General features: G+C 31.4%; 1 protein-coding gene across 1 annotated transcript in view; it reads left to right on the top strand.

The window, feature by feature from the left end:
* LOC139841516 (uncharacterized) overlaps positions 1-21,495 on the top strand; it is a 44,149-nt gene extending 22,654 nt beyond the window's left edge. The window contains exon 2 of the mRNA XM_071831729.1: positions 21,074-21,495. Within this exon, the coding sequence (XP_071687830.1) occupies positions 21,074-21,495 (422 nt within the window). The remainder of the gene's footprint in view (positions 1-21,073) is intronic.
* The last annotated feature ends 5,362 nt before the right edge of the window (positions 21,496-26,857 follow it).

Genomic DNA, 26,857 nt, shown 5'->3' with positions numbered 1-26,857 from the left:
TGAAACGTCGGTAAAAACCGGCATGCCCTAGAAAACTCCTAACTCCTCTAACATTGGTGGGATGTGGAAGTTTAGCAATTACATCTACTTTAGCTCTATCCACTTCAATTCCTTCCTTTGAAATTTTATGTCCAAGAACGATGCCTTCTTTAACCATGAAATGGCATTTCTCCCAATTAAGAACTAGATTTGATTGTTCGCATCTAATAAGCATTCGTTCCAGATTAACTAGACATGATTCAAATGTATCACCGAAGACTGAAAAGTCATCCATGAAAACTTCCATGCATTCTTCTATCATGTCGTGAAAAATTGCCATAATACACCTTTGAAAGGTTGCAGGGGCGTTACAAAGTCCAAATGGCATGCGTTTGTAAGCAAAAGTACCATAAGGGCATGTGAATGTGGTTTTCTCTTGATCTTCGGGTGCTATTGGAATTTGAAAATATCCGAAAAATCCATCTAGAAAACAATAGTAACTATTTCCGGCTAATCTTTCCAGCATTTGATCAATGAAAGGTAAGGGAAAGTGATCTTTTCTGGTGGCGTCATTTAATTTTCTATAATCAATACATACACGCCATCCTGTTACAGTCCTAGTAGGAATAAGCTCATTTTTCTCATTTGTAATGACAGTCATGCCACCCTTCTTAGGCACGCATTGAACTGGGCTTACCCATGGACTATCAGAAATTGGATATATTAAACCTGCATCTAGCAGTTTAATAATTTCTTTCTTAACTACATCTTGCATATTAGGATTTAGTCTTCGTTGGCATTGCACATACGTTTTATGACCTTCTTCCATAAGGATTTTATGTGTGCAATACAAAGGACTTATTCCTTTAATATCATGAATCTTCCATGCAATGGCTGGTTTATGAGCTTTCAACACAGAAATGAGTTGTGATTTCTCATTTTCAGTAAGAGAAGACGATATTATTACAGGTAATTCAGATTCACCGTGTAAATAAGCGTATTCCAAATGGTTTGGAAGTGGCTTTAACTCTAATTTTGGTGGTTCTTCTATCGATGATTTATATCGATATCTGTCTTCTTCTTTTAGCATTTGAATTTTTTCTGTTGCTGGTTCATATCCATTAGCTATAAGTGTAGCTAATATTTCAGCTTCATTAATTGGTTCATTACCTTCTCCTAAAGAACATTCTCCTGTTCCTTGTAATTCTGGAAATTCTTCTAACAATTCTGTATGTGAGTCTATAGTTTGAATATAATAACATGTATCATCTGCAGATTGCGGTTGTTGCATTGCTCTATCAACTGAAAAGGTAACACTCTCGTCCTCTATACTTAGGGTCAATTTCTTACCGAACACGTCTATCATTGCTTTAGCCGTGTTTAAGAATGGTCTTCCTAATATGAGAGGAACTTGAGAATCTTCTTCCATGTCCAGAACAACAAAATCTACTGGAAATACTAAAGTACCAACTTTAACTAGCATGTTCTCCATTATCCCTCTAGGATATTTTATTGATCGATCGGCTAGTTATATGCTTATTCTTGTTGGTTTCAATTCTCCAAGGTCTAGTTTAGCGTATAGTGAATACGGCATTAGATTTATACTAGCACCTAAGTCTGCCAATGCTTCTATTGAACTAAGACTACCCAGAAAACATGGAATTGTGAAACTTCCTGGATCAGATAGTTTTTCTGGTATCTTATTCAACAGCACTGCTGAACAATTAGCGTTCATAGTAACAGCCGAGAGTTCTTCCATTTTCTTTCTATTCGTGATCAGATCTTTCAAGAATTTAGCATATCTAGGCATTCCTGAAATCACATCAATGAAAGGAAGATTTACATTTATCTGTTTAAACATATCCAAGAATTTGGATTGTTCGGCTTCAAGTTTTTCTTTCTTCATTTTACTCGGGTAAGGAAGTGGTGGTTGGTATGGTTTAACATAAAGTTTAGCCTTAACTGTGTTATCTTCATTAACCTTCTCAACTACCGGTTCTTTTTCCTTATCTTGATCAGGTTGTGGTTCTTGTGGAGTAGGAATAGCTTCATCAGAAGTTACAGGTATTTCAGGTGGTTTAAGTGTTGTACCACTTCTTGTGGTAATAGCTCTAGCTGTTTCATTCCGGGGGTTTGCATTTGTATCACTAGGTAAACTTCCCAGTTTTCTTTCACCTATTAACCTTGCTAGGTTACTTACTTCTTGTTCTAGATTTTGAATAGAAGCTTGTTGATTTCTAAATGCTTGAGCATTTTGTTCATTAGTTTGTTTCTGAGATGTGAAAAACTGCGTTTGAGTTTCAACTAGCTTCGTCATCATATCTTCTAAATTCGGCTTTTTATCATCGGGTTGTGGTGGTTTGTTTTGAAAATTAGGTCTTTGCTGATTGTAAGTATTGTTGGATACTTGTTGATTGCTAGGACCTTGTTGGTTGTTATATGGAATATTTCGGTTATAATTCTGATTTTGATTGTAGATCGGTCTTGGCGGTTGATAATTATTCTGATAATTATTTCCAGGACTTTGGTTTATGTATAAAATATTCTCTCTTTGTTCCATTGTTAATTCAATACTGAGACAATCTTTTGTCAAATGTGGTCCTCCACACTGCTCACAACTAATTCGTATTGAGTGTATATCTTTAGTCATCTTTTCCATTCGTCTCTCGACAGCATCTATCTTTGCAGAAATGGAATCTAAGTCATGGCTAGAATCGACTCTAGCTGCTTTAGATGATCTAACGATATCTTTTTCTTGGTGCCACTCATGTGAGTGGGAAGCAGTGTTATCAATAATTTTATAAGCATCAATTTCGGTTTTCTTCATAATAGAACCACCAGCTGCTATATCGATGTCTTTTCTTGTAGTGATGTCGCATCCTTGGTAGAATATTTGTACTATTTGACAGGTATCTAAACCATGTTTCGGAAATCCTCTTAATAACTTTCCAAATCTTGTCCACGCCTCATATAGAGTTTCATTTGGCTTCTGTGTAAACGTAACAATTTCTCCTTGAAGTCTTACGGCTTTAGATGCAGGAAAGAATTGTTTAAGAAATTTTTCAACTAAAACATCCCATGTATCAATCGCCCCTTCAGGTAACGATTCCAACCAATCGTTGGCTTCTCCCTTTAAAGTCCAGGGAAATAACATGAGATATATCTGTTCATCCTCCACTTCTCGGATTTTAAGTAGTGTACAGATCCTATTAAAGGCACGAAGATGTTCATTTGGATCTTCCTTCGGTGCACCACTAAATTGGCATTGATTAGTCACCATGTGTAGAATTTGTCCTTTGATTTCATAATCTGGCGCATTAATGTCTGGATGAGTAATTGCGTGACCTTGGCCAGTGCGTTTAGCTCTCATTCGGTCTTCCATACTTAAAGGTTCCAGATTCTCCATAATTGAATTTGTTGAATCGGAATCACTAGAGGATTCTGATTTAATGGTTCGTTCCTCAACAATCTCTGTTTGAATGATTGGTGGTTCCGGAGGAAAGTTTAGTGGTTCAGGATCTATGAATCGTCCCTGAATATTCTCCGGATTCTCAATTGTGAGGTCGGGTTCAAAAAATGGATTATCGGAAATTTGAACTGGAGTACTTGGTCGACTGGATGATGATTCTAAAGAAAAATCAACGGCGGTAATATTTGCTAAATGTCTTGATCTAGTTACAGGTGGTGAACGTCTTGCTCGGTGCATTCACTGAATATCCTATTAGTTTTTTAAAAAGAAAGAAAAATTATATAAGTTATTCAATTAATAGACTTTTCTGATTTTGCCCACGTTTCGAATAGCCAAAAGATGCAGCAGAGGGGCAGGATTCGTTTGGTCTCAATATAATTGAGGACTGTTTGGCTCCAATAACCCGGTCCACGTACAAATCCAACTATTACTACGAACCAGAAAATTTTGATGTCTATCAATTTAACCACTTAAAATAAATTTTCGTAATTTTAAGAAATTTAGATAAGAAGTAGAATAAAAATCTATGTCCTAAAACTAGAATAGCGAGAAATAAGAAAGAAAAAGAGTGCGTCGGAAAAAGGTCGAAAAATAAAAATAAGAAAGAAAAAAAAATGACTTATAGAACTTAAAAACACTCGACTAACCCAACCTTATTACTATCAGTAACTTAAAATTATAATCGCAAATTGAGATTACTAATTGGAATGATAATTGATACATAGGTAAAAGGCGTATAAAAATATTAAAGCTTACAAGTAAAACTATATCCCAAATGAAAATATCTTAAAAAGAGGTACTAAAACTTAAAAAGGCGTCACAAAATTCTAAGCACCTAAATCTTAGTCTAAAGAAAAAGCACTTAAGAAATTTTACGGCAAAGCCTAAAAATCTAGAAGTGAAAAAATAACTATGGCAAAAACTATATCTTAAAACTAAATACGAGCGAAAAATACAAATATTACGCTAAAATAATTAAAAAGGGACAAAATATAAAAATATACAAAAAGTTGTAAAAAGAACAATTTTTATAAAAATATTATTTTTATATTATTTATTTTATTAAACTATTAATTTTATATTTTAATTAAACTAATTTAACTAAAATACAATTTAATTTAAAAACTTAAAACTAATTATAATAATAAATAAGTAATTAGGGTTAATAATAATAAATAAATAATAATTACCCCGTATTTAATGCTGATTAGGGTTTCTGTCACGTGTGTCAGGGAGGCTCCGCGAGTTGCGGTATTCGAAGCTGCAAACTCCGCGAGTCGCGGGGTTCCAAAATTCAACTCTGGTACAGGATTTAATTCGACGTTTTTTTTAATAAAAACAAAATATTTAAATAAAACTTATATTTTTATAAAATAAAAATAAAGAAACTTTACAAAACTTAAATATTTAACAAATTCTTAAAAATATTTATATTTTTGTTTTCTTTTTATGTTTTCGAATAATTAAAAACGTATTTTTACAAAAGTGAATTTTAATAAAAGTAAACTAAAAATAAAAATCCTTTTTTTTTATTTAGCGTTGCGCTTCCGGCTTTTAAGTTTGATTGTTCCCCGGCAGCGGTGCCAAAAATATACTTGATGTTATGCGAAGTGTATATAAAATAGCTTTATATTTTACAAGGAAATACTATTAAATACGATACAATTTTACACAAGATATTTATTTATTTATAGAATGGATATACTTAAACCTTGCTACAACACCTATAGGCAGTGTACCTAATCGTACAGTAGTGTAGTTTTTAGTAAGTCCGGTTCGTTCCACAGGGAAAATCTTTAAACAAAGCTTAACGCTATATTAGTTTACTTTTATAAAAATACAAATATATATATAAGTAATATTATTATTATAAAGGGGGTTTTTACCGTTTAATGACCGGTTTGTCGATTTTAAAAACTTTAGTTGCAGTTAAAACAAAATGTAAAATATTAAATAAATAAAAGACTTAATTTAAAGCGTAAAGTAAATAACGATAATGAAATTGCGAATAATAAAAGTGCGATAAAATAAACTTGCGATAATTAAAAAGTACGATAATTAAAAGTGCAATTAAATACAATAACAATAAATAAAAATGCGATAATTAGAAGTGCAATTAAATATAAAATAAAGGAAATTAAATATGAAATAAAAGAATTATGCTTATTTAAACTTCCGTAATCATGATGTTTGACGTGTTGATTTTAGTTTTATGCCCATGGGTTAATTGTCCTTTGTCCTGGATTATTTAATATGTCCGTCTGGTTTTTGTCCATAACAGTCCATCAGTCATAAATATAAAGTGCGAGTATCCTCGTCAAATTATCCTTATACCCGAAGTCAAATATTCCAACTAATTGGGGACTTAAACTATAACAAGATTTTAATACTTTGTTTAATAATTACACCAGGATGTCGACTGAGTGTAATCCAAGGTTTTAATACTTTGTTAACAATTATGCCAAGTGTCCTTGTACATAATTTCACCCCTGTTTTAATAATTCTAGTGACTATTAATCCATTCCCGTGTCCGGTTAAATGAACGATTATTCGTACATATAAATACCCCGCCCATCGTGTTCGATCGAGTGTATGTGGTTATTTATAGGTACGTCCAATTGTAAATCTTTATATTAAAATTAACAAACTATCATTTAGTTAAACAAATATAAAGCCCATTAATAGCCCATAGTCTAATTTCCACAAGTGTCGTTCTTTTGTCCAAACCCCAATTATGGTACAAAGCCCAATTACCCAATTTTAGTAATTAGCCCAACATCATGATTACTTCGTTTTAAATAAGCATAATAATAACTTAGCTACGAGACATTAAATTAAAAAGGTTGAACATAACTTACAATGATTAAAAATAGCGTAGCGTTACACGGACAGAATTTCGACTTACACCCTTACAACATTCGCTAACTTACCCTTATTATTAGGATTAAAATTAAAATTAAAATTAAAATATAAATTATAAATATAAATATTACGTATATAGATAGAGAGATTGATATATATTGATATATAAAATGATCAGAATTCGTTTGCTTTTATAGGGAATTGAGTTCAGGGGGTCTCCGCGACTCGCGGCTTTTTCTGCCTTCAAACTCCGCGAGTCGCGGAGTTTGAAATTCCAGCTCACTAACTTTGGAGTCTTTCTTGCCGACGGATTTTTATTATTTATATAATATATAAATAATTATAAGAATTATTTAAATATTATATTATATTTATGTGCATAGTTGACTTGTAATTTTTAGTCCGTTGCGTCGAGCGTTGAGAGTTGACTCTGGTCCCGGTTCCGGATTTTCGAACGTCCTTGCGTACAATTTAATATCTTGTACTCTACGTTTTGAATCTTGTACTCTTGTAATTTCGAGACGTTTCTTATCAATAATTGGAACCTCTTTGATTGTATTTTGTACTTTTGAGCTTTTTGGTCGTTTGTGTCTTCAATTCGTCGAATCTGTCTTTTGTCTTCACCTTTTATTATTTAAACGAATATCACTTGTAAATAGAACAATTGCAACTAAAAGCTTGTCTTTCTTGAGGAATAATGCTATGAAATATATGTTCGTTTTTAGCATTATCAGGTCCGTGTTCTATGACATCAAAATCTGGTTTTAAGTATTTTGTTACTTTTATCGATGACTACTCTCGTGTTACATGGCTTTATTTAATGAAAATTCGCTCTGAAGTGTTTACTCATTTTTGTTCCTTTGTTGCTGAAGTAAAAACACAATTTCATACTTTTTTCTAACTCTGAGAAGTGATAACGCAAAAAAATTTCTCTCAGAGTCATTTAAATCATATATGCTTCAAGAAGGTATCCTGCATGAGTCATCATGTGTTGATACACCAGCACAAAATGGGGTTGCAGAATGGAAAAATAGACACCTTCTTGAGGTGGCCCGAGCACTATTATTTCAAATGAATGTTCCAAAACCTTTTTGGGTTGACGCCGTATCAACTGCGTGCTTTCTTATAAATCGCATGCCGTCTGAAGTTCTTAATGGTGATATTCCATATAGGATCTTATTTCCTACAAAATCCTTGTTTCCAATTGAGCCTAAGATATTTGGTAGCACTTGTTTTGTTCGAGACACCCAACCTCACCTAACCAAATTAGATCCTAAATCTATTAAGTGTGTCTTTCTAGGATACTCTCATCTTCAGAAAGGGTATAGATGCTTTTCACCAACTCTCCAACGCTATGTTGTTTCCAGAGACGTCACATTTCAAGAAGAATTACCATTCCTTCCCACAACAATTTCTCGCAATCATAAGGAGAGTGATGACTTATTGAGATATAGCATGAAAGTACCCACACCAGATCCCATACCAGATTCCACACCAGAGCCCACACCATCAGAACAAACTGACCATTTTCAATATATATATACAGTCGACATCCCCGTGCTACATCAGTACCTGCTCCTAAGCCACATTCATCGTTGGTAGATGTGATGACCCAGAAATTTCCGATCAAATTTAAACTTTAATCTTTATATATTTCCGACACGATAAGTAAAATCTGTAATGTTGAGTCTCGAAAGTTTTGAAATCTATATTTATGTAATCAATTTCCCTTTGACTATGCTCGACGATTCACGAACAGTAGTTTACGATTAGATGTGTAATTTATAAATATGAAATTTTATCTTTATAGTATTGATATTACAAATATGATTATTATCATTAGTATTATTATAATTAGTATTATTATTATATCGGTATTATTATTAAGATTATTAATTGTATTCTTTTTTATAAATCTATTATATTTAGAAATGATATTATTATTATTATTTTATTATTATCAATTATTATTATTATTATTAGTATTCTTATTAATATAAATGTTAATAACATTATTATCATTAAATACATTGATAATTATTAATATTAAATTAGATTTAAAATATATAACTACAGATAAATATATATATTAATACATATACATATATAAAAGTACAGCTTTATAAATAAACAGATATAGATATATATAAAAATATATATATACTACTATTTACATTCAAGTGGTTAAATGGGTACGTAATCAGTTTCCTTTTACCATCCTTTTGTGATCAATTGGTCCTACTACAGCTAATCTCGTACGAATTAGAATCAAACACTAGAAACAATCCAAAATCAGTTAGCCATATTAATCAGATTTTTATTTGTTTTATATTTTTTTCTGTACGTTCGAATAATCCTTGTCTCTAATCTGTGTTAGCAGTCGACTTCACTTAAGCAGTATGATAACTTATAGCAGCTACACTATGTATTCAATTACTCTATATAAGTTAACCACTATAATTCAAGAACGAAAAACCAAAAGAATCAGATACAAAAATCTGTTAGCATCCCTTTCAATCTTTATATAATTTTGTTTATATCTACAATCTGTTACGTGTCACAATCTATCAATTTCTATCTAACTGTACAGATATCTTCATCTATCAATCTGACATCAAATTATATGTATGTATACCCGGACATATGGAAGAAAAGAAAAACATTTCTTCTTCTCCTCTTTATTGTATTGACAACCTTCCATCCTCATTAGGACCACTTGTATTGTTACTTCTAGTTTAACCCGAACACCATCATTGACGAACCACTAGACCACCATAACCATTTGGTGTCTCTTCCTTCCATTTTCTAAATCGGTTAACCTCACAACACTCTCACCATCGTGAGATTTCACTTTCGATTACCACCTTGAACAACATACAAACTACCATAAGAACCACTTTCCTCTCTCTCTTGGCCATGAACCACTTTGCAAAGCTAGAACAACCACGATTGCTACTACTTTGAACTTCAACTTCAATCATCATTAAACCAAGGAATATTATATAAACTCACCACCTTGTCATCTTTTCTTTTTCTGCACGCCTGCAAAACGCCAAATATCACCTCGCAGACCAAGGATCATCGAACCTTTAACTATCAATTACTAGTACAAGTTGCAGCAGCGTTTTTCTACTTCTTAGTCTGTACAATAAGCAGCGACTGCAATTGAATATATTGGATGACGAGGGTGGCTTAATGATGAAGAAAATACTGCGGTTAAGAACCTTATAATAAGGATGATGTGTGATTTGTGATGAAGAAAGTAAGGGTCACTAAATACCCTCAACTCCACTTGCAAGTAAATTAAGTTTCTCTTTATATATAAGGCTTTATCAAATATCCAAGACAAGTGATCTCCATGTGGGACTAGACTAAGTGACCGACCCAAAATGGGTCACTTACATCATGCGTATTATATTTTTTCATGATGATGTTTGATTTTAGGATTTAATAATGATAAAAGTAGGGTAGAAGAAGGGTGACGAGAAGGACATATTTTTATTCATATTCGATTAAGCCTTAAATACAAACAAGTAATCCTTGTAGTAGTAATTGATTGAGCCGAGTAAAGTTTGATAAGTGAGGTTTCAAATCCAACTGAATTGATTTAAATTAGAAGAATGATTAGTAGACTAGTTAGTGGATACAATTATAAGAATGTGGACCATTAAATAGGCTTTTTGTTAGAATACTTTGATTATGTTAATTGTTGTTGTTTTATTGGAAGTGGTAGCCGACACCTTCCACTAAATTTTTTAATATAAGCTCAACAATATATTTAGACTACTAGACTTAGGATTCTACTTTGGGCACTAGATGATCGATATGTATACATAAGTTGGGACGCATTCTGCTTCCTTTTTTTTATATAATCATGATAAATTTAAGTGGAGCATTATTATAAAGGTGATGGAAATTTGTCTAGTGATTATAATAAACATGATACAAGGGAACAGATATATGAAATATAAAAAGGATAGTAGATTGGATTAAGATAATGAGGTTGTTGGTAATGAAATAAAGTTGAGGATAACTAGCTACTTCGTTATTTGTTGTTTCCTCTGATCGAATTACTGGGAAAAACCGAATAAGCTTGATACTATAATTGGGCCGATCATTATTACAATCTCTCAAACTGGGTCGTAAACTTAATTAAATGTTGGGTTTGATTTTCATTTATTGGGTTGTCTTAGTTAGTGGGTTGAACTATATAGTTGTGGGCCGTGTACTTATCTCTTTTGTTGGGCTGAAATTCCTTTTTGTTGCTGTTGGGCCGAGATCTTTATTTGCTGATTGGGCTGAATTCTAAATTGTTGTTGGGCCTTAACTACTTTTGGGTTTGAACTGATAAACCGGTTAAATAAGGGGGAAGTCTGGTATTAATCATAATAACACAACGGATTGGATGGTTAAGGAATGTTTGTGTTATATGAGAGGTCTTGGGTTCGAGTCTTAGCTTGGGCGATTCATTATTTTTTTTGAGCCTTTGAAGGTAGCCATTTATCAACTTATTATTATTAATATTATTATAAATATTATTGTTATTATTATGATTGTTATTGTTATTGTTATTATTGTTATTGCTACTATTATTACTATTAGTGTTAAAATTATTAATTTTATTATCATATGTAAAAGTATTATAATTATTATCATTATTATTATTATTAAAATATATATAGTATTATTATTAATATGACTATTAAAATTTCTATTAGAATCATCATTTTTATTAAAAGTACCATCATTATTTAAAATATAATTTATTTATAAAATTAACATTTTTATCTTATCATTATTATCTTTTCATTAAAATTATTATTATTACTAACATCACTTTTATTATTAGTATTATTATTAAAATTATTAATAGCAGTATCATTACTAAATCTAATTACTTTTAGTATTATTATTATTATCATAAAAAGATACAAATTTTTATTTGTTATTATTGATATTATTTTAACAAATAAATAGTTATATAATGATATATTTAAAACATATCGCATAACAACCTTAATATTTTTCATAATAAATACTAATTATTTATCTAAAGTATATAGAATAAATATAGTTAATATAGTTACCAATGAAACATACAATTTGCTAAAATAACAATTAATAATAATAATATCTAAACTTGTTCGATTACAAGTATATATTCTTAATAAATATATGAACAATATAGGTTCGTGAATCCGAGGTCAACCCTACATTTGTTCAATGACGTCATATGTATTTTTACTACAAAATACAGTATGGTGAGTTTCATTTACCCGTTTTACTCTTTACATTTTTGGGCTGAGAATACATGCAAATGCTTTATTAACTGTTTTACAATATCTATATGCGTGAGTTTCATTTGCTTTTTACCCTTTACATTTTTGGGCTGAGAATACATGCACAACTTTTATAACTGTTTTACGAAATAGACACAAGTACCTTAACTGCATTCTATGATAGAATTATCTGGGATTGGGGTTGATTATTATGACACGCATTAGCCCCCGGTTTCCGTTAGAGCGTGTGAGCTCCCTAGCCGGGTGGATGGTTTATTATTTACGACATTTTGGCACCGGTTGGCCTATATTTTATAAACATGTGTTCAGCCGTGGGGTGTAAAGACCGGCACAGAGGTTCTATATTCTGAAGGCACATGTATTCAGCCGTGGGGTGAAAGACCGGCACAGATGGTTACTATTATATTTGGAATCCTCACCAGGTGTTCTTCATATGAAAGATATTTTTTGTGCAGTTGGAATGGGACTTCTGCACGTTTCATTATTTTTAAAAATCTTGTGGTCTATTAAAATGATAAAAATGAAATGATTACTATAAACTGATGAACTCACCAACCTTTTGGTTGACACTTGAAAGCATATTTATTCTCAGGTTTGAAAGAAATCTTCCGCTGTGCATTAGCTCATTTTAAGGATATTACTTGGAGTCATTCATGACATATTTCAAAAGACGTTGCATTCGAGTTGTTGAAGTTCATTAGAGATTATTATTAAGTAAATGACGGATTAGGTCATTTATAGTTTGGATATTATGAAATGGTATGCATACCTGTCAACTTTCGATGAAATGAAAGTTTGCCTTTTAAAAACGAATGCAATGTTTGTAAAATGTATCATTTAGAAGTCAAATACCTCGCGATGAAATCAACTATTATGAATCGTTTATAATCAATATGGACTTCGTCCGGATGGATTAGGACGGGGTATTTCAGTTGGCATCAGAGCGGTGCTCTTTGCGAACCAGGTCAACATTAGTGTGTCTAACAGGTAGTTGTTAGGATGCATTAGTGAAGTCTGGACTTCGACCTAGTAGTTGTTAGGTTATATTAATGAGTCTGGACTTGAACCTGGCCTGCATGTCAAAAGTTTTGCTTATCATTTCTTGTCGAAAATTACCTGCTTATCATTCTTAGTCTAGACACATCTTACTGCATTGATTGCATGAATAGTGTATAGACAAAAATTCATATCTTAGCGTATCTGCTAATCCATATCCTAGCGTATCTGTTACCATAAACTATGCATGATATATTTCGTAAATTCCTCCGTAATCTACGAAATCTTTTGGTCTATATACATAGATATTCTATGTAATTAGAATATCATCGGATATTCGAAAATCATTTCATATCGAAAATCCTTTATCTAACCGTGCAAGATGAATTCTGCAACCAGTTTAAGTTCTTCGGCTTTTGACAGCGATTCCGATATGGATTCCTACTCCAGCTCCGAAAGCAGCGTCACCAGAATGAATCAATCATTCAGCCATCCCCAATTCATCTGATGAGTTTGTAGCCTACTTAATCATTGGAGACAAGAAGAAGGCGATCCTTTCCATCACCCGAATTCACCTCTTGGCGAAGAACCTGAATCACTTACCGGCGAACCAATCCGAAATACCATTTTCACCCTCATTACCCGAATATCTCGCCATGATTATATACTCTCTCAATTTCAAAACCTTATACATTCGCTCGTTCCGACCGACAATCATCCTGGAGTAATAAGTCAACGAGCTTCGCACCCGAGTTGTAGTTTGGAAAAAAAAAATATATGGTGCAAAATGTACCAGCATCAACAACATTACCGGCAGTAACAGTACCACCAATAACAACATTCGTATCCCAAGCCTCAAGTTCACAATCTGTCCCACGAACATCAACATCATACGTATCATAGATACCAAGGAGTACCAACAGCAATGAACAATGAAGTATTGATCCATAACTTCATTAATATTCTGCGAAGAATATGTGGATCCTAATAATTAATGATGAAGTATTGATCCATAACTTCATCAATATTCTGTGAAGAATATGTGGATCCTAATAGTTTTAGAGATTACTTATTCTAGATCAAACCGAAAATCAAATGAGTCTAATGTTATATTGACTCATTTAAATCCATGTATACATCTGAAGAAAATATATATAAGTATATTTTCATAGGGATTATGATTAAAAATTCTTTCGTACAAATTGTTAATGATGAAAATATTTAACGGGTAGGAAATACCCGAGGAATATTTCAGATTTCACATTAATGAGTTACACTATACATTCTTCAAATCTGATTCAACAATCATTTCCTATCCTACTTACATCCACACATATACGTATCCGTTCATCAAAGAACAACTATTTTTATCCAAGCTCAATTTCATATTTGGATTTTGACCTATCAGAATCCAACAAGTGGCATAATGAAGAAAACATTTGACGGAATAAAATTTGTTAGAAATAAACAAATTAACTATGAGAAATTTTGTTAAGAATCCACGCTAACAAAATCCTAGCTAACTGTTCCTAGCTAACTGTGGACTAATCAACTGAGGACTACCAACAGTGGACAATTAAAATGAATTAAAATATTGATTATAACATATGAAACTAAACAATTCTTCAAGTTGCCACTTGATTTTCATCTTAAACCTCATTTGTATCTTGACGATTCCAATTTGCGTTCAAACCTTTCATAATTCTTGAAAACACTTCAATCGAGAGGATGAACCAACCGTACTTCATCTACGGAAGAAAAGATTGATGCACATAGTTATGCACCTGAAAACTCTCGAAACCCGAGTAAACGTTTAACACGTATTGGTGCTAGTTTCTTTGGCATTGTTATTTTCGAAAATAACAACGCAATTTCTTTTCAAATTAGCCAATTTTGTGACAGCTCCAGCAAATCAACTTCATTTGTTTAATACGAATCAACCTTACTATAACAATTATTCCTTCATCATTGTTACCGGGAAACCGTTTATATCTTACCACATTAGCAGTAAAATTACCAACAACTCCGTTGATCTTTGACTTTCCGAAAAATTACTATATTCATTGAAATTCTATCATATACTCATCTACACCTTGTAACGAGAATTGCCATATCAACAATCGGGAATCAGCAATCAGTACTTTGAAATCTCGCAGCATGTCTACATCAACAGTTAAATGTATACATATAACCTTTATCTCTTAGAATTATGATCTCCCATTCTGAAATTCCAAAAAGCACCCAGTTTACAAATCAATACTCCAAAAACTGTATAAGCTGAATACAGCAGCAAAAACTGTACACGACCTTAACCGTCGAAGGTATAAAGATAAAGAATAGTATATTCGCAAAGCTCAGAAAAGTAGGAACTGGAACTCGGATTGAGCAAACCATGAAGGAGACTCTGAACAAATTACAAGGACTAAACTTGTACATAAAGAATCCAGATGATTCTGTTTCTGATGAAATCTTTAGCGAATACCTTACTCCTTAAACACTCTAAATCATCGTGAATGAATTTCTTCACCATAATTTGGTTCTAACATACCAAGATATTATTGTATCTTTCATTGTAAATATCCTCAATATTTCTGAATATATCTTCATAAATATTCTCGTTCGATATAAATTATCTCTCCGCGCTATCTGTGTTATCTCATAAAAGGAAACTGTTTTAGTTTCTATATTCTATGAACCTTCGAATTTAAAATATGAATGTTTTTGAAGTAGTGTTGGAAACTGATACATGAGTTAGTATAATATAATGACACTTGATCAACGTGATTATATTACAATAATTCATGTTGAGTTTCTAATGGAACGTGATGATTCACAGAACATACCGTCATCATGTGCCATTTACACGACTCTTGCATTCTACTCAATCTCCAAACATATTAAGAACATATCTTCTTAATAGTTCTATTTTTTCGGATATTCTGGTAATTTACCAAATCAAGATCGTGCAATTATGATTCCTTTCTTAGAACATTAACTATGTTCATTTCAAAATCCATACCTACATATTCCGGACCATTATTCGCTTGACTTGAAGTTGGGAAGAGGAGACAAAAGTATGGGACTCTTGAATATAAAAGAAGATATAAAACCCAACAACTACTCAAAAATTATAAACCGTATATATTAATGCATATAGCAATATAAAGACAAGGAAAAACTAAAAACACTATAAAACCAAGAGTATAGTAGATGTAAATAGAATCCTCCGGTGGTAGACGAAAGAGAAGAATGACAGATACAAAGGTTAGAAGTATATCAAGAATCAGGACAGGATGAAGCATATTAATGAATGCTTTAAAGTATGAATTGATGGAGAAAGAAAAGAAGTTGTGATTTGTAAGGAAACGACGGGGGTGGATTTATAGTGAAATATCCGACAGGGCAATCGAAACAGATTATTGCATTTAATCAAAGAAAATCCTAATTTTCTAAATCGTCGAAGAACCAAATCTTATCATGAAGATTTTCTTTAAATCCCGTGAATTCCGGAAATCAATCATAACAACGTCATCGGTTAAAACGAATATACATTTACTCATTCCGCTCTCTTGCGATAGCTTCACTTATACTCTTCGCGTAATCAAATTGTTTTATCCATATTACTCAATGATGATAGAACTCTAATTTCTAGCTCGTATGTGTCATGAAAACATATTTATTGTCAGTCATGATCATCTCAATCAAATTTCGGGACGAAATTTCTTTAACGGGTAGGTACTGTGATGACCCAGAAATTTCCGATCAAATTTAAACTTTAATCTTTATATATTTCCGATACGATAAGCAAAATCTGTAATGTTGAGTCTCGAAAGTTTTGAAATCTATATTTATGTAATCAATTTCCCTTTGACTATGCTCGACGATTCACGAACAGTAGTTTACGATTAGATGTGTAATCTATAAATATGAAATTTTATCTTTATAGTATTGATATTACAAATATGATTATTATCATTAGTATTATTATAATTAGTATTATTATTATATCGGTATTATTATTAAGATTATTAATTGTATTCTTTTTTATAAATCTATTATATTTAGAAATGATATTATTATTATTATTTTATTATTATCAATTATTATTATTAATATTAGTATTCTTATTAATATAAATGTTAATAACATTATTATCATTAAATACATTGATAATTATTAATATTAAATTAGATTTAAAATATATAACTATAGATAAATATATATATTAATACATATACATATATAAAAGTACAGCTTTATAAATAAACAGATATAGATATATATAAAAATATATATATACTACTATTTACATTCAAGTGGTTAAATGGGTACGTAATCAGTTTCCTTTTACCATCCTTTTGTGATCAATTGGTCCTACTACAGCTAATCTCGTACGAATTAGAATCAAACACTAGAAACAATCCAAAATCAGTTAGCCATATTAATCAGATTTTTATTTGTTTTATATTTTTTTCTGTACGTTTGAATAATCCTTGTCTCTAATCTGTGTTAGCAGTCGACTTCACTTAAGTAGTATGATAAATTATAGCAGCTACACTATGTATTCAATTACTCTATATAAGTTAACCACTATAATTCAAGAACGAAAAACCAAAAGAATCAGATACAAAAATCTGTTAGCATCCCTTTCAATCTTTATATAATTTTGTTTCTATCTACAATCTATTACGTGTCACAATCTATCAATTTCTATCTAACTGTACAGATATCTTCATCTATCAATCTGACATCAAATTATATGTATGTATACCCGGACATATGGAAGAAAAGAAAAACATTTCTTCTTCTCCTCTTTATTGTATTGACAACCTTCCATCCTCATTAGGACCACTTGTATTGTTACTTCTAGTTTAACCCGAACACCATCATTGACGAACCACTAGACCACCATAACCATTTGGTGTCTCTTCCTTCCATTTTCTAAATCGGTTAACCTCACAACACTCTCACCATCGTGAGATTTCACTTTCGATTACCACCTTGAACAACATACAAACTACCATACGAACCACTTTCCTCTCTCTCTTGGCCATGAACCACTTTGCAAAGCTAGAACAACCACGATTGCTACTACTTTGAACTTCAACTTCAATCATCATTAAACCAAGGAATATTATATAAACTCACCACCTTGTCATCTTTTCTTTTTCTGCACGCCTGCAAAACGCCAAATATCACCTCGCAGACCAAGGATCATCGAACCTTTAACTATCAATTACTAGTACAAGTTGCAGCAGTGTTTTTCTACTTCTTAGTCTGTACAATAAGCAGCGACTGCAATTGAATATAATGGATGACGAGGGTGGCTTAATGATGAAGAAAATACTGCGGTTAAGAACCTTATAATAAGGATGATGTGTGATTTGTGATGAAGAAAGTAAGGGTCACTAAATACCCTCAACTCCACTTGCAAGTAAATTAAGTTTCTCTTTATATATAAGGCTTTATCAAATATCCAAGACAAGTGATCTCCATGTGGGACTAGACTAAGTGACCGACCCAAAATGGGTCACTTACATCATGCGTATTATATTTTTTCATGATGATGTTTGATTTTAGGATTTAATAATGATAAAAGTAGGGTAGAAGAAGGGTGACGAGAAGGACATATTTTTATTCATATTCGATTAAGCCTTAAATATAAACAAGTAATCCTTGTAGTAGTAATTGATTGAGCCGAGTAAAGTTTGATAAGTGAGGTTTCAAATCCAACTGAATTGATTTAAATTAGAAGAATGATTAGTAGACTAGTTAGTGGATACAATTATAAGAATGTGGACCATTAAATAGGCTTTTTGTTAGAATACTTTGATTATGTTAATTGTTGTTGTTTTATTGGAAGTGGTAGCCGACACCTTCCACTAAATTTTTTAATATAAGCTCAACAATATATTTAGACTACTAGACTTAGGATTCTACTTTGGGCACTAGATGATCGATATGTATACATAAGTTGGGACGCATTCTGCTTCCTTTTTTTTTATATAATCATGATAAATTTAAGTGGAGCATTATTATAAAGGTGATGGAAATTTGTCTAGTGATTATGATAAACATGATACAAGGGAACGGATATATGAAATATAAAAAGGATAGTAGATTGGATTAAGATAATGAGGTTGTTGGTAATGAAATAAAGTTGAGGATAACTAGCTACTTCGTTATTTGTTGTTTCCTCTGATCGAATTACTGGGAAAAACCGAATAAGCTTGATACTATAATTGGGCCGATCATTATTACAATCTCTCAAACTGGGTCGTAAACTTAATTAAATGTTGGGTTTGATTTTCATTTATTGGGTTGTCTTAGTTAGTGGGTTGAACTATATAGTTGTGGGCCGTGTACTTATCTCTTTTGTTGGGCTGAAATTCCTTTTTGTTGCTGTTGGGCCGAGATCTTTATTTGCTGATTGGGCTGAATTCTAAATTGTTGTTGGGCCTTAACTACTTTTGGGTTTGAACTGATAAACCGGTTAAATAAGGGGGAAGTCTGGTATTAATCATAATAACACAACGGATTGGATGGTTAAGGAATGTTTGTGTTATATGAGAGGTCTTGGGTTCGAGTCTTAGCTTGGGCGATTCATTATTTTTTTTGATCCTTTGAAGGTAGCCATTTATCAACTTATTATTATTAATATTATTATAAATATTATTGTTATTATTATGATTGTTATTGTTATTGTTATTATTGTTATTGCTACTATTATTACTATTAGTGTTAAAATTATTAATTTTATTATCATATGTAAAAGTATTATAATTATTATCATTATTATTATTATTAAAATATATATAGTATTATTATTAATATGACTATTAAAATTTCTATTAGAATCATCATTTTTATTAAAAGTACCATCATTATTTAAAATATAATTTTTTTATAAAATTAACATTTTTATCTTATCATTATTATCTTTTCATTAAAATTATTATTATTACTAACATCACTTTTATTATTAGTATTATTATTAAAATTATTAATAGCAGTATCATTACTAAATCTAATTACTTTTAGTATTATTATTATTATCATAAAAAGATACAAATTTTTATTTGTTATTATTGATATTATTTTAACAAATAAATAGTTATATAATGATATATTTAAAACATATCGCATAACAACCTTAATATTTTTCATAATAAATACTAATTATTTATCTAAAGTATATAGAATAAATATAGTTAATATAGTTACCAATGAAACATACAATTTGCTAAAATAACAATTAATAATAATAATATCTAAACTTGTTCGATTACAAGTATATATTCTTAATAAATATATGAACAATATAGGTTCGTGAATCCGAGGTCAACCCTACATTTGTTCAATGACGTCATATGTATTTTTACTACAAAATACAGTATGGTGAGTTTCATTTACCCGTTTTACTCTTTACATTTTTGGGCTGAGAATACATGCAAATGCTTTATTAACTGTTTTACAATATCTATATGCGTGAGTTTCATTTGCTTTTTACCCTTTACATTTTTGGGCTGAGAATACATGCACAACTTTTATAACTTTTTTACGAAATAGACACAAGTACCTTAACTGCATTCTATGATAGAATTATCTGGGATTGGGGTTGATTATTATGACACGCATTAGCCCCCGGTTTCCGTTAGAGCGTGTGAGCTCCCTAGCCGGGTGGATGGTTTATTATTTACGACATTTTGGCACCGATTGGCCTATATTTTATAAACATGTGTTCAGCCGCGGGGTGTAAAGACCGACACAGAGGTTCTATATTCTGAAGGCACATGTATTCAGCCGTGGGGTGAAAGACCGGCACAGATGGTTACTATTATATTTGGAATCCTCACCAGGTGTTCTTCATATGAAAGATATTTTTTCTGCAGTTGGAATGGGACTTCTGCACGTTTCATTATTTTTAAAAATATTGTGGTCTATTAAAATGATAAAAATGAAATGATTACTATAAACTGATGAACTCACCAACCTTTTGGTTGACACTTGAAAGCATGTTTATTCTCAGGTTTGAAAGAAATCTTCCGCTGTGCATTAGCTCATTTTAAGGATATTACTTGGAGTCATTCATGACATATTTCAAAAGACGTTGCATTCGAGTCGTTGAAGTTCATTAGAGATTATTATTAAGTAAATGACGGATTAGGTCATTTATAGTTTGGATATTATGAAATGGTATGCATACCTGTCAACTTTCGATGAAATGAAAGTTTGCCTTTTAAAAATGAATGCAATGTTTGTAAAATGTATCATTTAGAGGTCAAATACCTCGCGATGAAATCAACTATTATGAATCGTTTATAATCGATATGGACTTCGTCCGGATGGATTAGGACGGGGTATTTCAGTAGATCCTTCCGGTGAGTCACCGAGTAATGTTTCTATTGATATTCATGATACTCAATCTTCCGATTCTGTTTCGATATACCGATTGCTCTTCAAAAAGGTAAACGTAAGTGTACTTATCCTATTGCTTCCTTTGTCTCTTATGATAAATTGTCCGTCTCTTCTCGTGCTTTTGTTGCCACTTTAGACTCTGTCTCCATTCCAAAAACTGTTGGTGAAGCTTTGGCTCATTCTGGATGGCGTGCTGCTATGATTGAGGAAATGAATGCACTCGATCATAATGGCACTTGGGCATTAGTTAACTTACCTGTTTCTAAAAAGGCAATTGGTTGTAAGTGGGTCTTCACGGTAAAGGTTAATCCTGATGGTTCTTTAGCACGATTGAAAGCTAGTTTAGTTGCTAAGGGATATGCTCAAACATATGGGGTGGATTATTCTGAGACCTTTTCTCCTGTTGCTAAACTCACATCTATCAGATTATTCATTTCTTTAGCTGCTACATATCAATGGACACTTCACTAACTTGATGTGAAGAATGCATTTTTACATGGAGATTTGCAAGAAGAAGTCTATATGGAGCAACCACCTGAGTTTGTTGCTCAGGGGGAGTCTGGTAAAGTATGCAAATTATGAAAAGCAATTTATGGTTTGAAGCAATCTCCTCGTGCCTGGTTCGAAAAATTCAATGAGGTAGTTAGAAACTTTGGCCTAAGAAGAAGTGCATATGATCACTCCGTATTCTTCACTTCATCAAACTCTGGGTGCATCTTGCTTGTTGTTTATGTGGATGACATTGTAATTACTGGGAGCGATAAAGGAGGAATTCACAGGTTAAAAACATTTTTAAGTACTCAATTTCAAACAAAGGACCTTGGTCCTTTGAAATATTTTCTCGGTATTGAAGTCTTCAAAATAAAAGAGGTATTTTCTTATCTCAAAGAAAGTATTGTCTTGATGTGCTCAGTGATTCTGGGATGATTAACGCAAAAACTTGTGAAACACCAATGATACCTAGTATAAAGTTAAAACCTGACGAAGGAGAACTTCTTATGAACCCAGAAAAATATAGAAGGATTGTCGGCAAGCTAAATTATCTTACACTCACCTGTCCTGATATTGCTTTCCCGGTGAGTGTTGTTAGTCAGTTCTTGTCATCTCCGAGAACCTCACATTGAGATGCTGTCGCTCACATCTTAAAGTACTTAAAATGTACACCTGGTCGTGGTCTTTTATACCAGAATCATGGTTGATAATGCTAAAAACGAACATATATTTCATAGCATTATTCCTCAAGAAAGACAAGCTTTTAGTTGCAATTGTTCTATTTACAAGTGATATTCGTTTAAATAATAAAAGGTGAAGACAAAAGACAGATTCGACGAATTGAAGACGCAAACGACCAAAAAGCTAAAAAGTACAAAGTACAATCAAAGTGGTTCAAATTATTGATGAGAAACGTCTAAAAATTACAAGAGTACGAGCCGCGAAACGCAAAGTACAAGATATTAAATAGTACGAAAGGACGTTCGAAAATCCGGAACCGGGACCAAAGTCAATTCTCAACGCTCGACGCAACGGACTAAAAATTACAAGTCAACTATGCACATGAATATAATATAATATATAATTAATTCTTAAAATTATATATATATATATATATATATATATATATATATATATATATATATATATATATATATATATATATATATATATAATATTATATTATATATTAAAATCGTCGACAACAAGCAAACAAGCAAATGTGAGCTGTCTCAGGGGACCATGCGATCGCATGGCCTGGCAGTTATAAACCCATGCGATCGCATGGCAGCAACAGTGAGGTCAGGTCCTATAAAGTTCGCGTGTTTTGCCGAAATTCATACATCTTTTTCTATCCTCTCTATCTCTCACGATATATATATATATATATATATATATATATATATATATATATATATATATATATATATATAATTTATAATTTTAATTTTAATTTAAGATTAATAATAATAAGGGTATGTTAGCGAATGTTGTAAGTGTGTAAGTCAAAATTCTGTCCGTGTAACGCTACGCTATTATTAATCATTGTAAGTTATGTTCAACCTTTTTAAATTAATGTCTCGTAGCTAAGTTATTATTATGCTTATTTAAATTGAAGTAATCATGATGTTGGGCTAAAATATTAAAGACGGGGTAATTGGGCTTTGTACCATAATTGGGGTTTGGACAAAAGAACGACACTTGTGGAAATTAGACTATGGGCTATTAATGGGCTTTATATTTGTTTAATTGAATGATAGTTCTTTAATTTAATATAAAGATTTACAATTAGACGTACCTATAAATAACCATATACACTCGATCGAACACGATGGGCGGGATATTTATAAATACTAATAATCGTTCATTTAACCGGACACGGGAATGGATTAATAGTTAATGGACTCATTAAAATAGGGGTGGATTACATGCAAGGACACTTGGTGCAATTGATAATAAAGTATTAAAACCTTATTACAGTTTAAGTCCCCATTTAGTTGGAATATTTGACTTCGGATATAAGGATAATTTGACGAGGACACTCGCACTTTGTATTTATGACTGATGGACTATTATGGATAAAAACCAAATGGACATATTGAATAATCCAGGACAAAGGAAAATTAACCCATGGTAATAAACTAAAATCAACATGTCAAACATCATGATTATGGAAGTTTAAATAAGCATAATTTCTTTATTTCATATTTTATCGCACTTTTATTTACTGTCATTTTATTTATTGCACTTTTAATTATCGTACTTTTTAATTATCGCAATTTTATTTATCGCACTTTAATTATTGTCATTTACTTTAAGCTTTAAATTAAGTTATATTTATTTTTAATATTTTACATTAGGTTTTAACTGCGACTAAAATTTTAAAATCGACAAACCGGTCATTAAACGGTAAAACCCCCTTTTATAATAATAATACTACTTATATATATATATTTATATACAAATATAGTTTTAAAAATATAGCGTTAAACTTGGCTAGTTCCCTGTGGACGAACCGGACTTACTAAAAACTACACTACTGTACGATTAGATACACTGCCTATAAGTGTTGTAGGAAGGTTTAGGTATATCCACTTTATAAATAAATAAATAACTTATATAAAATTATATCGTATTTAATAGTATTTCGTAATAAATATATAACTATTTCGTACCCCTTCGCTTTAACATCAAGTATTTTTGGCGCCGCTGCCGGGGACTCTTAAACGCCGGAAACGAAACGCTATATATAAAATATATATATATATATATATATATATATATATATATATATATATATATATATATATATATATATATATATATATATATAGTTTTAATTTATTGTCATAAAAATACGTTTTAAATATTAAAAATAAAAATTTAAAACATATAAAAAAAGAGTAAAACGAAAATATATATTTTATAAAGTATAAAAGTATTTTTTTAGATCTTAAAAATATAAGTGTATTTTAATTACTTATTTTAAATTTTGTAAAAAAAAAATCAAAGTAAAAATGTAAAATAATAATAATAATAATAATAATAATAATAATAATAATAATAATAATAATAATAATAATAATAATAATAATAATAATAATAATAATAAAACGTTGAACCTACAGATTTTGAACCTGCGTGTGAACTGAACCTGACCCTCATGTGATCGCATGAAGGTTCAGTTATAAAGCCATGCGACCGCATGGTCATGTCTGACAGGTCCTGAACCTGAGCTGTATGGATTAGGGTTTGTTTAATTATTATTATTATTATTAATTAATTATAGTTAGGGTTTAATTTAATATTAGTTAATTTAAGTTTTAATTAATTTTGTATTTTAAGTTATAATTAGTTTTAATAAATATATAAACTTAATACTTTTATAAAATAATAATATAAAAATAATATTTTTATAAAATTGTAATTTTATCACTTTTTATATCTTTTTATGAATTGTATATTTTAATCGTTTATTCGTAATATTTGTATTTTTTTCGTTCGTACTTAGTTTTAAATTTAGTATTTGCCGTAGTTTATTTTTATTTCTAGAATTTTTAGGCTTTGCCGTAAAATCCCTTAAGTGCATATATATTTAATAAATTTTAGTACTTTTTAAGTTATTGCCGTTTTGAATATAGTATTTCTTTTAAGCTTTAATACCTTTAGACGCAACTTTTAATTCTTAGTTTTTAGACTTTTAAGTTTCAACGCGCTACGTTCCTTTTATTATTTTTTCAACCTTTTATTTTTTGACGTTTTTCGACGCGCTCTTTTTCTTTCTTATTTCTCGACGCTCTAGTTTTTAGGACATAGATTTTTCTATTTCTTATCTAAAATTTCAAAACGAAAAATTATTTTAAGCGGTTAAATTGATAGACATCCAAAATTTTCTGGTTCGTAGTAATAGTTAGATTTATTAGTGGTGAGTTGTGGGCTTCCGATTTAAAGGGTCCTGGCTACCTGCTGCATCTATTGGCTATTCGAAACGTGGGCAAAATCAGAAAAGTCTATTAATTTGATAACTTACATAATTTTTATTTTTATAACTAATAGGATATTCAGTGAATGCACCGAGCAAAACGTTCACCACCTTTCATACGTTCACCACCTGTAACTCGATCAAGACATTTAGCCAATATTGTCGCCGTTGATTTTTCTTTAGAATCGTCATCTAGTCGACCATGTACTCCAATTCAAATTTCCGATAATCCATTTTTTGAACCCGACCTCACAATTGAGAATCCGGAGGATATTCAGGGACAATTCAGAGATCCTGAATCACTGATCATTCCTTCAGAGATTGTCGAGGAAGAAACCATTAAATCAGAATCCCTTAGTGATTCAGATTCAATAAATTCAATCATGGAAAATCTGGAACCTCTAAGTATGGAAGACTGAATGAGAGCTAAACGCACTGGCCAAGGTCACGCAATTACTCAACCAGACATTAATGCGCCAGATTACGAAATCAAAGGACAAATCCTACACATGGTAACTAATCAATGCCAATTTAGTGGTGCACCGAAGGAAGATCCAAACGAACATCTTCGAACCTTTAATAGGATCTGTACTTTATTCAAAATAAGAGAAGTGGAGGATGAACAGATCTATCTCATGTTATTTCCCTGGACTTTAGAGGGAGAAGCCAAAGATTGGTTAGAATCGTTACCTGAAGGGGCGATTGATACATGGGATGTCTTAGTTGAAAAATTTCTTAAACAATTCTTTCCGGCATCTTAAGCCGTAAGACTTCAAGGAGAAATAGTTACGTTCACACAAAAGCCAAATGAAACTCTATATGAGGCATGGACAAGATTTGGAAAGTTGTTAAGAGGATGTCCGCAACATGGTTTAGACACTTATCAAATAGTACAAATATTCTACCAATGATGCGACATCACTACAAGAAAAGACATCGACATAGCAGCTGGTGGTTCCATTATGAAGAAAACCGCAACTGAAGCTTACAAAATTATTGATAACACTGCTTCCCACTCACATGAGTGGCATCAAGAAAAAGATATCGTTAGATCATCTAAAGCGGCTAGAGCTGATTCTAGCTATGACTTTGATTCCATTTCCGCAAAGATAGATGCTGTCTAGAGACGAATGGAAAAGATGACTAAAGATATTCACTCAATAAGAATTAGTTGTGAGCAGTGTGGAGGACCACATTTGACAAAAGATTGTCTCAGTATTGAACAAACAATGGAACAGAGAGAGAATATTTCATACATGAACCAAAGACCTGGAAATAATTATCAGAATAATTATCAACCGCCAAGACCAATCTACAATCAAAATCAGAATTATAACCGAAATGTTCCATACAACAACC

Source organism: Rutidosis leptorrhynchoides, chromosome 4 (assembly GCF_046630445.1).
Source record: "Rutidosis leptorrhynchoides isolate AG116_Rl617_1_P2 chromosome 4, CSIRO_AGI_Rlap_v1, whole genome shotgun sequence".
NCBI classification, from domain to species: Eukaryota; Viridiplantae; Streptophyta; class Magnoliopsida; order Asterales; family Asteraceae; genus Rutidosis; species Rutidosis leptorrhynchoides.
Note: the sequence above shows the minus strand (reverse complement) of the source record. Positions and strands in the feature narration are given on the sequence as shown.